This window comes from Mustelus asterias, chromosome 9, assembly GCF_964213995.1.
Source record: "Mustelus asterias chromosome 9, sMusAst1.hap1.1, whole genome shotgun sequence".
In the NCBI taxonomy this organism is placed as follows: domain Eukaryota; kingdom Metazoa; phylum Chordata; class Chondrichthyes; order Carcharhiniformes; family Triakidae; genus Mustelus; species Mustelus asterias.
The window spans coordinates 65,342,781-65,357,092 of NC_135809.1; the positions used below are offsets into that span (position 1 = coordinate 65,342,781).

Consider the following 14,312-nt stretch of genomic DNA (forward strand, 5'->3'; position numbering starts at 1 on the left):
AATAATACGCAGAGGGGCAAGATCAAGAATGACAAGATCTTGCGGTGGAGAATTGAGCTCTCCACCTATAATTACGATATTATGTATCGTCCAGGGAAACTCAATGAGCCCTCGGATGCCCTCTCGCGCGGAACATGCGCTACTATGCAGGAGGACTGCTTGAACGCCCTCCATAATGACCTGTGCCATCCTGGGGTCACTCGGCTCTACCACTTCATCAAAGCCCGCAACCTGCCCTACTCGGTGGAGGATGTCAGGTCAGTAACAAGGAGCTGTCGGATTTGCGCGGAATGCAAACCGCACTTTTACCGACCTGACCGGGCACAATTGGTCAAGGCCACTCGCCCCTTCGAGAGGCTGAGTGTGGATTTTAAGGGCCCCCTTCCCTCAACAGACCGGAACGTGTACTTTCTTAACATCATAGACGAGTACTCCCAGTTCCCGTTTGTTGTCCCCTGTGCGGACACGTCGACTGCCACGGTGATCAAGGCATTCCGTGATCTTTTTACCCTGTTCGGGTACCCCTGCTATATACATAGCGACAGGGGCTCGTCGTTCATGAGTAACGACTTGAGGCAATTCCTGCTCTCATACGGGTTTGCCTCTAGTAGAACCACGAGTTACAACCCTAGGGGCAACGGACAGGTGGAGAGAGAGAATGCTACAGTCTGGAAGGCTGTCCTATTGGCACTGAAGTCCAAAGGCCTTCCAGTCTCCCATTGGCAGGAGGTCCTTCCAAATGCGCTTCACTCCATTCGCTCCCTCCTGTGTACGGCAACCAATGCTACTCCCCACGAGAGGATGTTCTCATTCCCTCGGAAGTCGTCCTCGGGGATATCTTTACCAGCCTGGTTGACGTACCCAGGACCCGTCCTTCTGCGGCGACATGTAAGGGCCCGCAAGTCCGACCCCTTGGTCGAACCGGTCCACCTCCTCCACGCCAACCCTCAGTATGCCTATGTGGCATATCCTGACGGGCGAGAGGACACAGTCTCGATCCGAGACCTGGCGCCCGCAGGGGACGTAGCAACTCCTGTCGCTCCCATACCCCCAGTCACGAATCCCCTATCGCTTATTTCTCCCCCGGACGTGGCGCGGTCAGCACCGGGACCAGTGCATAACAGTTATACTCCACTGTACAGCTTGCCTGAGACTCGGAGATCGGCGCCATCGCAGAAGGTACCGGGATCCCCTGCACTACCGCTTCATCAGGGTCAGCCGGCCCGTGAGTCCTCGAGGGGACAGCTGGACGCTGTTTTGGAGAGAACGCCACCGCAAGCACCTGCTCCGGTGTCACAGCCGGTATTGAGGAGGTCACAACGACGGTGCGGTCCTCCAGACCGTCTGGACTTGTAGATTTTTTTTGTATATATGTAGTCTGTTTTCGCACCCCGCCGGCCTTTGTTCTCAAAGGAGGGGTGAGTGTGGTGAACCATCGTTGGTTACCACTGTGGGGTTATTCTGATGTTGCTGTTGGGCTAGGGTGTTCACACTGTGGGGTTGTTATAATGTTGTTGTTGGGCTAGGGTGTTTACACTGTGGGATTAATATACCTGTGGTGGTTGCTGTTGTGGCACATCCCAGTCGGGCCCCGCCTCCTGGGAGAGGTATAAGACCCTCTGCTCGGGCGGGACCCCTCCAGTCTGGAATGGTGTACTCGTGTTTAAATAGTTCCATTGTTAGACAATAAAAGCCTTCAATTACTGAAGCCTTGTGTCTCGTGCTCGATTGTCGCGCATCACAGATTTTAATAGCTTGTCCTTGATTGGGAGGAGCTCTGTACAGACTTTTGGAACCAGTGTTCCTTATCTGGGCACTGGAATGTATACAATATGCACTTAAGGGGTCTGGAGAGATGAGGCCTGAAGTGACCAATGACATTATTCTGGCTGCATTTGATTGGCCTAATCGAATGATGCAATTGGGGTTTTTTGATCAATTCATTTTGGCTGGATGACAGAGAATCTTCCAGAAGCGAGTGGAGAATTGTGGATAAAGAGAGACATGTACGCCTTTGGCAGCGATAACTCGAAGAGACCAACCATCGCAAGACCTGTTCTCTGAAGCATCCTTCAGGGGACAAGAGGATAGATTCTACATTGAGGATATTTCTTGGCCAAGGTTTTCCTAAACTCAGTATCTATTTTCAGTTAATTAGTTAAAGTTGATGTTCAGTTAAAGTTGACCCAGGTAATTACTGGTCTAGTGACAATACCACTATGCCTCCATCATATTGCGATCATTGATCACAATAGTTTGTGGGAGCTTGTTGTGCATAAAATGGGCGCTGTGTTTCCTCCATGACAAAAGCGACTTCACCTCAAACACTAAATGGGTTAAAAAAAATGTGACCTCAGATTGAGGAAGGAGCTAGACCCAAATTTTCCATCCGTTCCAGTTGGCAGGATCTTCCGGTTCCGCCGCGGGTTCCCCGGTAGCGGAGGGTGTGAACAATGGGGAAACCCATTGACAGCAGCGGCGGGACCGGAAATCCCAGCACTGGTTGGATTGCTCCTGCATTGTTAATTAGGGGAACGCCCCTAGGAAGGAAGAGGCTTTATCAGCTGGGACTCGCTCAGCTCAAACTGCTGCCGGGATGAGCGAAGTGACGGAACAACAGTGTCTCCCCTTGAGTGACGGGAACCGAATCCCAATCCTGGGACTGGGAACCAGCGCCCCGGACCAGGTGAGGGCAGTGAAACTTTCTTTCCCATTCAGACTGGCGGAGTGCTGCCTGCAGCCGGGACCCTGCTTTCACTGCGGGAACTCATTACCGAGATTAAATCGGCTGCGGCCACAGACCCACTTCTCACTTTAACCATTGATGCAACTGAGACTGGACCATCACTCCATTTATTTTCTGGTTTTAAACAACTTAACCTAGGCCTGCAGATTCGAGAGTGCATTTCCCAAACCTGGTGCAAAACGATTGAGAGAAGCCAAGGACCCCAATTCCATTCTGGCCTTGGGTGACTGTCTGTGGAGTTTGTATGTTCTCCCCATGTCTGTGTGGGTTTCCTGTGTGTGTCCGGTTTCCTCCCACACTCCAAAGATGTGCATGTTAGGTTGATTGAACATGCTAAATTGCTCCTTAGTGTCAGGGAGATTAGCAAAGTAAATACATGGGGTTACTGAAATAGGTGGGGTGGGGTGGGCTGATTGGCCTCCTGCACTGCAGAGATTCTATGAAGTGGAGCCTGTAAAAGCTGTGCGAGATATTAGCTCTATAGGCAAAGATCACAGTGACAAAAACGGTTGATGAAGGAAGGGCCGTGGATGTCGTCTATATGGATTTCAGTAAGGCATTTGACAAAGTCCCACATGGCAGGTTGGTTAAGAAGGTTAAGGCTCATGGGATACAAGGAGAAGTGGCTAGATGGGTGGAGAACTGGCTTGGCCATAGGAGACAGAGGGTAGTGGTCAAAGGGTCTTTTTCCGGCTGGAGGTCTGTGACCAGTGGTGTTCCGCAGGGCTCTGTACTGGGACCTCTGCTATTTGTGATATATATAAATGATTTGGAAGAAGGTGTAACTGGTGTAATCAGCAAGTTTGCGGATGACACGAAGATGGCTGGAATTGCGGATAGCGAAGAGCATTGTCGGGCAATACAGCAGGTTATAGATAGGCTGGAAAATTGGGCGGAGAGGTGGCAGATGGAGTTTAATCCGGATAAATGCGAAGTGATGCATTTTGGAAGAAATAATGTAGGGAGGAGTTATACAAAAAATGGCAGAGTCATCAGGAGTATAGAAACACAGAGGGACCTAGGTGTGCAAGTCCACAAATCCTTGAAGGTGGCAACACAGGTGGTGAAGAAGGCATATGGTATGCTTGCCTTTATAGGACGGGGTATAGAGTATAAAAGCTGGAGTCTGATGATGCAGCTGCATAGAACGCTGGTTAGGCCACATTTGGAGTACTGCGTCCAGTTCTGGTCGCCGCACTACCAGAAGGACGTGGAGGCATTGGAGAGAGTGCAGAGAAGGTTTACCAGGATGTTGCCTGGTATGGAGGGTCTTAGCTATGAGGAGAGATTGGGTAGACTGGGGTTGTTCTCCTTGGAAAGACGGAGAATGAGGGGAGATCTAATAGAGGTATACAAGATTATGAAGGGTATAGATAGGGTGAACAGTGGGAAGCTTTTTCCCAGGTCGGAGGTGACGATCACGAGGGGTCACGGGCTCAAGCTGAGAGGGGCGAAGTATAACTCAGACATCAGAGGGACGTTTTTTACACAGAGGGTGGTGGGGGCCTGGAATGCGCTGCCAAGTAGGGTGGTGGAGGCAGGCACGCTGACATCGTTTAAGACTTACCTGGATAGTCACATGAGCAGCCTGGGAATGGAGGGATACAAACGATTGGTCTAGTTGGACCAAGGAGCGGCACAGGCTTGGAGGACCGAAGGGCCTGTTTCCTGTGCTGTACTGTTCTTTGTTCTTTGTTCTTCTCTGGGGTTTGGAGCACTCTGCGTAGCAAGGATTATTTTTATTCTTTCATGGGATGTGGGTGTTGCTGGCTAGGCCAGCATTTTATTGCCCATCTCTAATTACCCTTAGAATTGTGGTGGTGAGCTGTCTTCTTGAACCACTGCAGTTCATGTGGTGTAGGTACACCCACGGTGCTGTTAGGGAGGGAGTTCCAGGATTTTTACCCAATGACGGTGAAGGAATGACAATATATTTCCAAATCAGGATGGTGAGTGACTTGGAGAGGAACCTCCAGGTGGTGGTGTCCCTAGGTATCTGCTGCTCCTGTCCTTCTAGATGGTCGTGGTCATGGGTTTGGAAGGTGCTGTGGAAGGGAAGTTGGGGAGGTACTCGAGGATGAGGAACTTGAGGAAAACTGACAAAAACTAGGGATGTGAAGCTAAGCAAGGCCAGTTTCCCTGTCTTGGTCTGCAGTAGCCGGTTGCTAACAGTTGTTCAGCTATAAAAGGTCAGGGGATGCTGCACTCTGGGCCAGGGTTAGTTGGGTCTAGCCAGGTAGTGGGAGTCTCAATTAGTTTCATCATCCAATCAGTTATGGAGAAGAAAGATCAGCATTTCTGCTCCTGATTTGCTGTCTAGGGTATGGGTTCATGTGTGTGTCTGTTTATGGAAACTGAGTGAAAACAAGATTGTGCTCATCTCTGATGCCACACATGGCTGAATAGCTGGCTGAAGGGTTACTTGGTTCAAATACCAACTGATCTGTAATTCCAGGAGGAGTTGGGGAGGAAAGGGAATTGCTTAAATATTTGATGGCAAAACATTTCAGGGCTAAGCGATTGTGACAAGTGGGATAGGTCAGCCAAAGAGCTGGCACAGGCTTGATGGACAGAATAGCATCCTTTTGTCCTGTCTCATATCATTGTGGTGAGTGTGACTCCTTTTGTTAACATGTAGTACTTTCCAGCAGCTTTTTATCTAAAGTATTTTAGAATGAGGTAATGTAGAATCACAGAATTGTTCAGGTGTCAAAGGAGGTCATTTGGCCCATCATACAAGCACCAGCTTTCCAAATGAGCACCATGACTTAGTGCCATTCCCCTGTCGATTCCCTGTACCCTTAGAAATATTCAAATCATCTAATACCCTCTTGAATGCCTCGTTTGAGCCTGCATCCACCACACTTCCTGGCAATGTGTTGCAGACCCCAACCACTTGCTGTGTGAAAATGTTTTTCCTTGCATCGTATTTGTTTCTTTTGCAAATCACTTTAAATCTGTGCCCTCTTAGTTTTGATCCTTTTACGAGTGGGAACAATTTCTCCCTATCTACTGTCTAGCCCCCTCAAGATTCTGAACATCTCTATCTCTTATTCTTCTCTCCAAGAAGAATAGTTCCAACCTCTCCAATCTATCCTCATAACTGAAGTTTTTCATCTTGGAACCATTGTTGTAAACCTCTTCTGCACTCTCTCTCATGCATTTAGATTCTTCCTATAGTATGGCACCCAGAACTGATACAGAGGGAACAGAGTTTGATAAATGTGCTGTCAGGGGAATGGTCTCATTGGGGAAGACAGCTCCATTCAGAGAACCCACATTAAATGCACAATACCATGTGCAGAATGCGAACTTGGGTTGAAGTATTGACTTCAGTCCCTGTCCATTTGTGGAGAATAAGGGACCAACCTCAATGGTCAATGATTGTCTGCACTATGAACTGCTCCTCAGAGCATCGGAACAGGAGTCAACCACTCAACGCCTTGAGCCTGTTTCACCATTTGACCAGAATATGGCTGATCGGAAATCAAATTCCAAGTTTTGCCCAATTCTACCTCTTTGAAAAATTGACTAATGCTACTTTCTTTAAATGCAAGTTCTTTTTTTCCCTAACAACTTGTAATTATATTATGCTTTTAACAGAATAATGTATCTGCAGACACTTCACAGGAGCATTATCAGACACTGAGCTACCACAAGGAGTGGTTGAGGTAATAGCATTGATGTGTTTAATGGGAAGCTAGACAAATACTTGGAAGGAGAAAGGAAATCAAAGCCGTCTTGGTGGGTGGAGTAGGAGAAGACGCTGGCACAGACTGGCTGAGCTAAATGGTCTGTTAAAGCAGGGGGGGTGGATGTTGATGATGGGGAAAAATTCCAGAGCTTGGGACCACACAGTGAAACGCACAGCAGGACATGAAACTGTGGGATATGCAACAGTTCAGAATCGGGGGAAGGAGGAGGGTTTGTGGAGCTAGTGAAGGTTATAGAGATTGGGATGTGTGGGGCATGAAGGATTTGAGCAATTATGCGCAAGAGGGAGATTAATTTTAAACAGCCCTGATTCCTTGTCTCACTACCCGTCTGTATACTGAAAGGTGCTTTTGATTTTCATTTTTATAAATGATGTCATTTGTTTTCCAAATCTTGAATCTGGTGTGTTCCAATCCTCTGAGAGTAACTCGCACAGCAGACCCGAGATCAGATAAAACAAAAGGGTTGGTTTAACACGTGCACACGGTTGATGGACTGTTACAGGGTGATCCAGATTCTACGATGGGAGAAGTCACATGGAGTTGAATTAGTCTTGCAGCACCAATTTCAATGTTCCACAGTGCAGATGAGGGCCATGCAATTGTACCAAGGTATGAATTTGTTGTTCCACTAACCTGTCCTTAACCTCTCTCTTTCTCCAAGAAGACACCTTCCACAGATTGCTCTCACATGGTCTTTCTATTCCAATGATCTTACTTGCAGGAAAAGCCATCTTCCTTGTATCCCTCGCCTTCCATTGCTCCACCTCACTCCCACTGTACCAACTTCCTTCTGCAACATGTTGAAAGTCATGTTGGAGCTGTATAGAATTTTGAGTTCACAGCTAGAGTATTGTGTGCAGTTCTGGTTGCTACATTATAGGAAGGATGTGATTGCACTGGAAGGGGTGCAGAGATGATGCACCAGGATGCTGCCTGGGATGGAACATTTATGAAGAGAGGTTGGGTAGGCTTGGGTTATTTTCAGTGGAAGAAGTCTCACAACACCAGGTTAAAGTCCAACAGGTTTATTTGTATAAACCTGTATACAGGTAAAAACCTGTTGGACTTTAACCTGGTGTTGTGAGACTTCTTACTGTGTTCACCCCAGTCCAATGCCGGCATCTCCACATTATTTTCATTGGAGCAGAGAAGACTGAGGGGTGACCTGATCAAGGTGTACAAGATTGAGGGACATGGACAGACTGGCTAAGGAGCAGCTGCTTCCTTTAGTTGAAGGGTCAGCCATGATGGGACATAGGTTCAAGGCAAGGGGCAGGAGGTTTAGGGGAGATGTGAGGAAAAACATTTTATCCAGAGGGTGGTGACGGTCTGGGGAGAGGTGGGTTGCCTTTGAAAAGTAAAGGGGTAAGAAATGATGAATGAGGAGGAGAGCCAAGAGAGTTTGACCGAAAGGACTCAGTTCCAAAGTGCACATAGTGATAGTTTAGGCTACGTAAACCCAGCAGAGATTAGAAGAGACATCGCCTAGTTGCAAACGGAGCACTGCAAACAGATAAAATCTGAGAGGCCAAGATTGTGAAGTCTGTGGTTGGGTAAAGTGTAGTCTGTAGAAGGGTCATTTAAATTCGAAAGAAAATTGATGAGGGAAGGGCTGTAGATGGTTTATATGGACTTCAGTAAGGTGTTTGACAAGGTTCCACATGGCAGACTGGTACAAAAACTAAAATCACATTGGATTTGGAGTGGGCTGGCTCGATGGATACGCAACTGGCTTGATAATAACTTCTTACTGTGCTTACCCCAGTCCAACGCCGGCATCTCCACATCTTGATAATAGATGACAGAATAGTGGTGGAAGGGTGTTTTTCAGAATGGAGATCTATAGCTAGTGGTGTTCTGCAAGAATCAGTGTGGGACCTCTGTTTCTGGTAGTATATATATAAATGATCTGGAGGAAAATGTGGGTGGTCTGATTAGATGACACAAAGATTGGCGGAGTTGCCGATAGTGTCGAGGATTGAAAGAGGATACAACAGGATATAGATAGATTGGGTACAGAAATGGCAGATGGAGTTTAATCCAGACAAATGCAAGCTAATTTGGAGGATCAAATTTGGGTTCGAATGATACTGTAAATGGCAGAACCCTTAGGAACATTAACATAGGGATCTGGGCGTGCAGGTCCACAGTTGCCTAAAAGTGGCAACACAGGTGGCCAAGGTGATTAAGAAGGCATATGGCATGTTTGTCTTCATCGGCTGGGGCATTGAGTACAGGAGTTGGGAAGTCATGTTGCAACTATATAAAACCTTGATTAGGTTGCATTTGGAGTATTGCGTGCAGTATGGTCACCACACTATCAGAAGGATGTGGAAGCTATGGCGTGAGTGCAAAGCTCGTTCACCAGGGTGTTGCCTGGTCTCGAGGGTGTTGCCTATGATGAGAGGTTGAATAAACTAAGATTGTTGTCACTGGAAGGATGGAGGCTGAGGGGAGACCTAGTAGAAGTCTACAAAATTATGAGAGGCATAAACAGGGTAGATAGTCAGAGGCTTTTTCCAAGGGGGCACAGGTTCAAGGTGAGAGGGGGAAAGTTTAAGGGAGATGGTGTGGTGGGTGCCTGGAACTGCCAGAGGATGTGATGGAAACAGGCAGATTAACAACATTTAAGAGCCATCTGTATGGAGGGAGGAAATAGCCATCTGTATGGAGGGAGGAAATAGAGGGATATGGACCAAGTAAGGGCAGAAGGTTTTTTTTGTTAGGGCATTATGATCGGCATAGGATTGGAAGGCCGAAGGGCCTGTTCCTGTGCTGTACTTTTCTTTGTTCTTTGAAACATTAACTCTGCTTCACTCTACAAATGCTGCCAGACTTGCTGAGTTTGATGGAACATTCAGTTCCAGCTAGGGTTTCAGAGACTTGTAGAGAGGGAGTGAATCAGAGAACTGTTTGAGGGGCACAGTTCAACGATGCACATTGCTGGAGCTTCTCCAACAGATGGAAAAGGACCAAAAGGATTAACTGTGAGCTAATAGAGGTTGACCCAAGGGTCCAGTAGAGGTAAGTAGTGGCATCCGTAGTTTGCACCAGCAGAGTGTGCGAAGGAATGTATCTATGTCCTGTTGTACACAGTAATCAGACTCTGTGATCACGTGTAGCTTCAGACACATAAACTGGATAAAGATGAAGAGCTGGGATCTCATTCCTAATCCACAAGCTGCTCTGCTTCAGCATTTAATGTTCATTTAAAACTGATAGCTGCATTACTCCGGTGACTAAAGGCCCTGCCCGATGGAGGACCAGGCCACAAAGTTCCAGGGCTAGAATTCAGTCTGTGAGCTTGCAGAGAGCAGGGGTAGTGACAAGAGGCCTATGATTGACAACAGTGCCCTGGGCCAGGGAGGGAAAAGTTAAAACCAGCATTCCCCATCTTGGCTATTCATTAAAGGCCTTCATTAAAGGTGTAACTCGTGTTATCAGCAAGTTTGCAGATGACACGAAGATGGCTGGACTTGTGGATAGCGATGAGCATTGTCGGGCAATACAGCAAGATATAGATAGGCTGGAAAATTGGGCGGAGAGGTGGCAGATGGAATTTAATCCAGATAAATGCGAAGTGATGCATTTTGGAAGAAATAATGTAGGGAGGAGTTATATAATAAATGGCAGAGTCATCAGGAGTATAGAAACACAGAGGGACCTAGGTGTGCAAGTCCAGAAATCCTTGAAGGTGGCAACACAGATGGAGAAGGTGGTGAAGAAGGCATATGGTATGCTTGCCTTTATAGGACGGGGTATAGAGTATAAAAGCTGGAGTCTGATGATGCAGCTGTATAGAACGCTGGTTAGGCCACATTTGGAGTACTGCGTCCAGTTCTGGTCGCCGCACTACCAGAAGGACGTGGAGGCGTTAGAGAGAGTGCAGAGAAGGTTTATAGAATCATAGAAACCCTACAGTACAGAAAGAGGCCATTCGGCCCATCGAGTCTGCACCAACCACAATCCCACGCAGGCCCTACCCCCATATCCCTACATATTTTACCCACTAATCCCTCTAACCTACGCATCTCAGGACACTAAGGGGCAATTTTAGCATGGCCAATCAACCTAACCCACACATCTTTGGGCTGGGGGAGGAAACCGGAGCACCCGGAGGAAACCCACGCAGACACGAGGAGAATGTGCAAACTCCACACAGACAGTGACCCAAGCCGGGAATCGAACCCAGGTCCCTGGAGCTGTGAAGCAGCAGTGCTAACCACTGTACTACCGTGCCGCCCTGGATGTTGCCTGGTATGGAGGGTCTTAGCTATGAGGAGAGATTGGGTAAACTGGGGTAGTTCTCCCTGCAAAGACGGAGAATGAGGGGAGATCTAATAGAGGTGTACAAGATTATGAAGGGGATAGATAGGGTGAACGGTGGGAAGCTTTGTCCCAGATCAGAAGTGATGATCACGAGGGGTCACGGGCTCAAGGTGAGAGGGGCGAAGTATAACTCAGATATCAGAGGGACGTTTTTTACACAGAGGGTGGTGGGGGCCTGGAATGCGCTGCCAAGTAGGGTGGTGGAGGCAGACACACTGACATCGTTTATGACTTACCTGGATAGTCACATGAGCAGTCTGGGAATGGAGGGATACAAACGATTGGTCTAGTTGGACCAAGGAGCGGCACAGGCTTGGAGGGCCGAAGGGCCTGTTTCCTGTGCTGTACTGTTCTTTGTTCTTTGTTCTGAACTGAAGCCAGGGTGGTTTCAAAGCAGTGTGAGGCACCGGGAAAGGCTTGTCTCTGACGGTGATGTTGAATTCAGCTGAGGCGCCCCAATGGTGTCATCATCAAATCATGAGGCTTTCTCTTAAATAGAAACTAGAAGCAGAAGTAACCCCTTTGAGCTTACTCCGCCATTCATTTCGATCATGGTCGATCATCGAATTCAATATCCTGATTTACTCCCACCGCCCCCCCCCCCACCCAACATTTTGGCCTCAACTACATTTTGTGGCAGTGAATTCCACACATTTAGCACCCTCTGGGTGAAGAAATTTCTCCTCCTCTCGGTTCTAAAAGGTTTATCCCTTATCCTCAAACGATGACCCCTAGTTGTGGACTCCCCCCCCCCCCACCTTTGGGAACACTCTTTCTGAATCTACCCTGTTTAACCCTGTTAGGATTTTATAAGTTTCTATGAGATCCCCTCTCATTCTTCTAAACTCCACTGAATATAATCATAACTGACTCAGTCTCTCCTCATATGACAGACCTGCCATTCCTGGAATCAGCCTGGTAAACCTTAGCTGTACTCCCTCTATATAAAGGACATCCTTCCTCAAATAAGGACACCAAAACTGCACACTATATTCCAGGTGTGGCCTCACCAATACAATACAATTGCAACAAAACATCCCTATCCCTATACTCAAATCCTCTTGCTACGACGGCCAACATACCATTTGCCGCCTTTACTGCCTGCTGTACCTGCACAATTACTTTCAGTGACTGATGCACAAGGATTTAAAGCAATCATGCAACTACTTAAATATATAACAGGATTTCCACCAGATCAAAGCAGAAAAAAATAAGAGTGCTGTCTGCAAGATGATTGCAAGAAATCTTGTTACTGAGGCAGATGTTTCAAAATGCTCCTGAAGTGAATGAGTAACTGTCCTAAGTTGTGATGCTTGAACAGAAAGTTGCAATTCAGTTTCTGGCCCAGTCCATCACTCAAATCGGCCATTGACACTGTCTACACTTCCCTCTGCCTCAGAAAAGCAGCCAGCATAATCAAGGACTGCACACACCCCGGGCATTCTCTGTTCCGCCGCCTTCCGTTGGGAATAAAATACAAACGTCTGAGATCACGTACCAACTAAGAACGGCTTCTTCCTGCTGCGATCAGACTTTTGAATGGTCCTCTCGCACATTAAGCTGATCTTTCTCTGCACCCTCAGTAACCGCAACACTATAGCAGGAATTTTACCAGTCCATCCGCCATGGGAATGGGAGCGGGCAAGGGGCGGACCATGATATGGTCTGTTGACCTCGGGCAAGATTTTATGGTTTTGGGATGAGCGAGGCCATAAAATCCCACCCTATATTCTGCACCCTATCCTTTCCTTCTCCCCTATGTACTCTATGAATGGTATGCTTTGTCTATAGCACGCAAGAAACCATACTTTTCACTATCCCAATACATGTGACAATAATAAATCAATTCAGTTCAGAGCTAGAGATAGCAATATACTGTACATGTGAAATGTGATTGGTTAGAATGATCCAAAGAGCTGGCGTCTGTAAATCCAGTCTAAAGGTGTGTGCTCTGCAATGATAATGTCATTCTGAGACATGAGAGCAAAAGTAGACCATACAGCTTGTCGTGGCTGCTGTGCCATTCAATATCATGGGCTCCTACTCCATTTTCCTGTCTGCACCTCATATCCCTTAATTCTCAGAGACCAAAAATCTCTGTCCCAGCCTTAAATATATTCAATGATGGAGCATCCACAACACTCTGAGGTGGAGAATTCCAAAGGTTTACAACTCTTGAGGCAGAAATTTCTGTTTTCTGCAGTGTGTTGGCTGAGGTGGGAAAACTGGCATGCAGCTCACCAGCCGCACCGCCGGCTTTTCTCACCTCATTGTGTGGCATCTGAGCAGAAATAAATCTGTAGGTGTGGCCCAGGCCATCACGCTGGCAGGGCGGGGCTGGAAAAAAGCCAGCAATGCCCAAGAATCTGGAGATCGGTGCGCCATTTATTAAAGAGTGCCCTGATCTCCGATTTGAGAGAAAGAGGAACCCCCACAGATGGACATGAGGAACCCCCCCCCCCCCCCAACCAATAAACAGAACCCCCAGTGGAGCTCCTCACAGGGGCCTGCCTGGCACAGCCTAGGGCAGTGCCATGGGGTGATGCTAGGAGGGTGGTGCCAGGGGCAGAGCTATGGGACAGTGTCTGGCTACTGTCCAGGCATGCCTGTGTTCCCCAGGGATTGAAATTGCCTGTGTACCTCCAATGGGTTCCCTTTGCCTGTTTCCCATTTTTAGAAACTGACATTACACCACGTTGTCGAGGGGGGAGATCCAAATATGGGGGACGATATGGTCGGGCAGCCCTTTAATGTTATTGTAATTAATGTAAATGAGGTTCCCACCCAGAACCATTACATCAATGGTGTTGGGGGGGGTGGGGGGTGGGGGGGGTGGGGGGTGGGGGGTGGGGGGGGGGGCGCGGTGGGGAGAGGATGTGAAAACAATCTCACCAGCGAGATTCTCAACTTTTGAGTCTGGTGGGTTTTTGTACCCACACCATCACTTACAGGTGCTAAGTCCCAGCCTTTGAGTGAAGTAATTTCTCCTCATTGAGATCCTGAATGATCGTACACTTTCCCTGCACCCTCGCTGTGTCCCAGATTCCCCAGCCAGGAGAAATTACCCCTCAATGTCTCCCCTATCACACCCCTTCCGAATTTTGTATGTTCTATGTCTCTGACTCTGGGATTTTCTGGTTTTGCTGAAAGTGAGCCCCTGTCCCTGTGGTGGGTTTCCCAATGGCACAACTTTGTCGCGATCTTCCTATGGTGAGCCACCATTGCTGCCAGAAAGCCTGCCGAGGGGGCTGGCGGAAAACTCCAGACTTCCTGCTATCTGAGTTAGATGTCCTGGCTGAGGCAATATCTTCTCCCCCTCTGTTTTCCGTGCTGGAGGCTTATAGAAATAGAATTGGAGTCCTATCCCCCAAGCCTCCATGCCCCCACCCCACAAGCTGATGGAAATCACCATACTGCCAATTGCAGTTTTTAAGAGGTCACGGCCTAGCTGAGAGGTGGGAGTTTGAGGTGAGAGTGGGTAATGTACATAGCCGTACATTCTGATTATAGCTCTGATGTGT

The 14,312-nt window shown here is 47.8% G+C and overlaps 1 protein-coding gene across 1 annotated transcript in view; it reads left to right on the top strand.

Annotated features, from left to right (window-relative positions):
- Positions 1-2,460: 2,460 nt before the first annotated feature.
- LOC144498725 (aldo-keto reductase family 1 member C23-like protein) overlaps positions 2,461-14,312 on the top strand; it is an 84,030-nt gene continuing 72,178 nt past the window's right edge. The window contains exon 1 of the mRNA XM_078220297.1: positions 2,461-2,686. Coding sequence (XP_078076423.1) covers positions 2,597-2,686 — 90 coding nt within the window. The 5' untranslated portion in view covers positions 2,461-2,596. The remainder of the gene's footprint in view (positions 2,687-14,312) is intronic.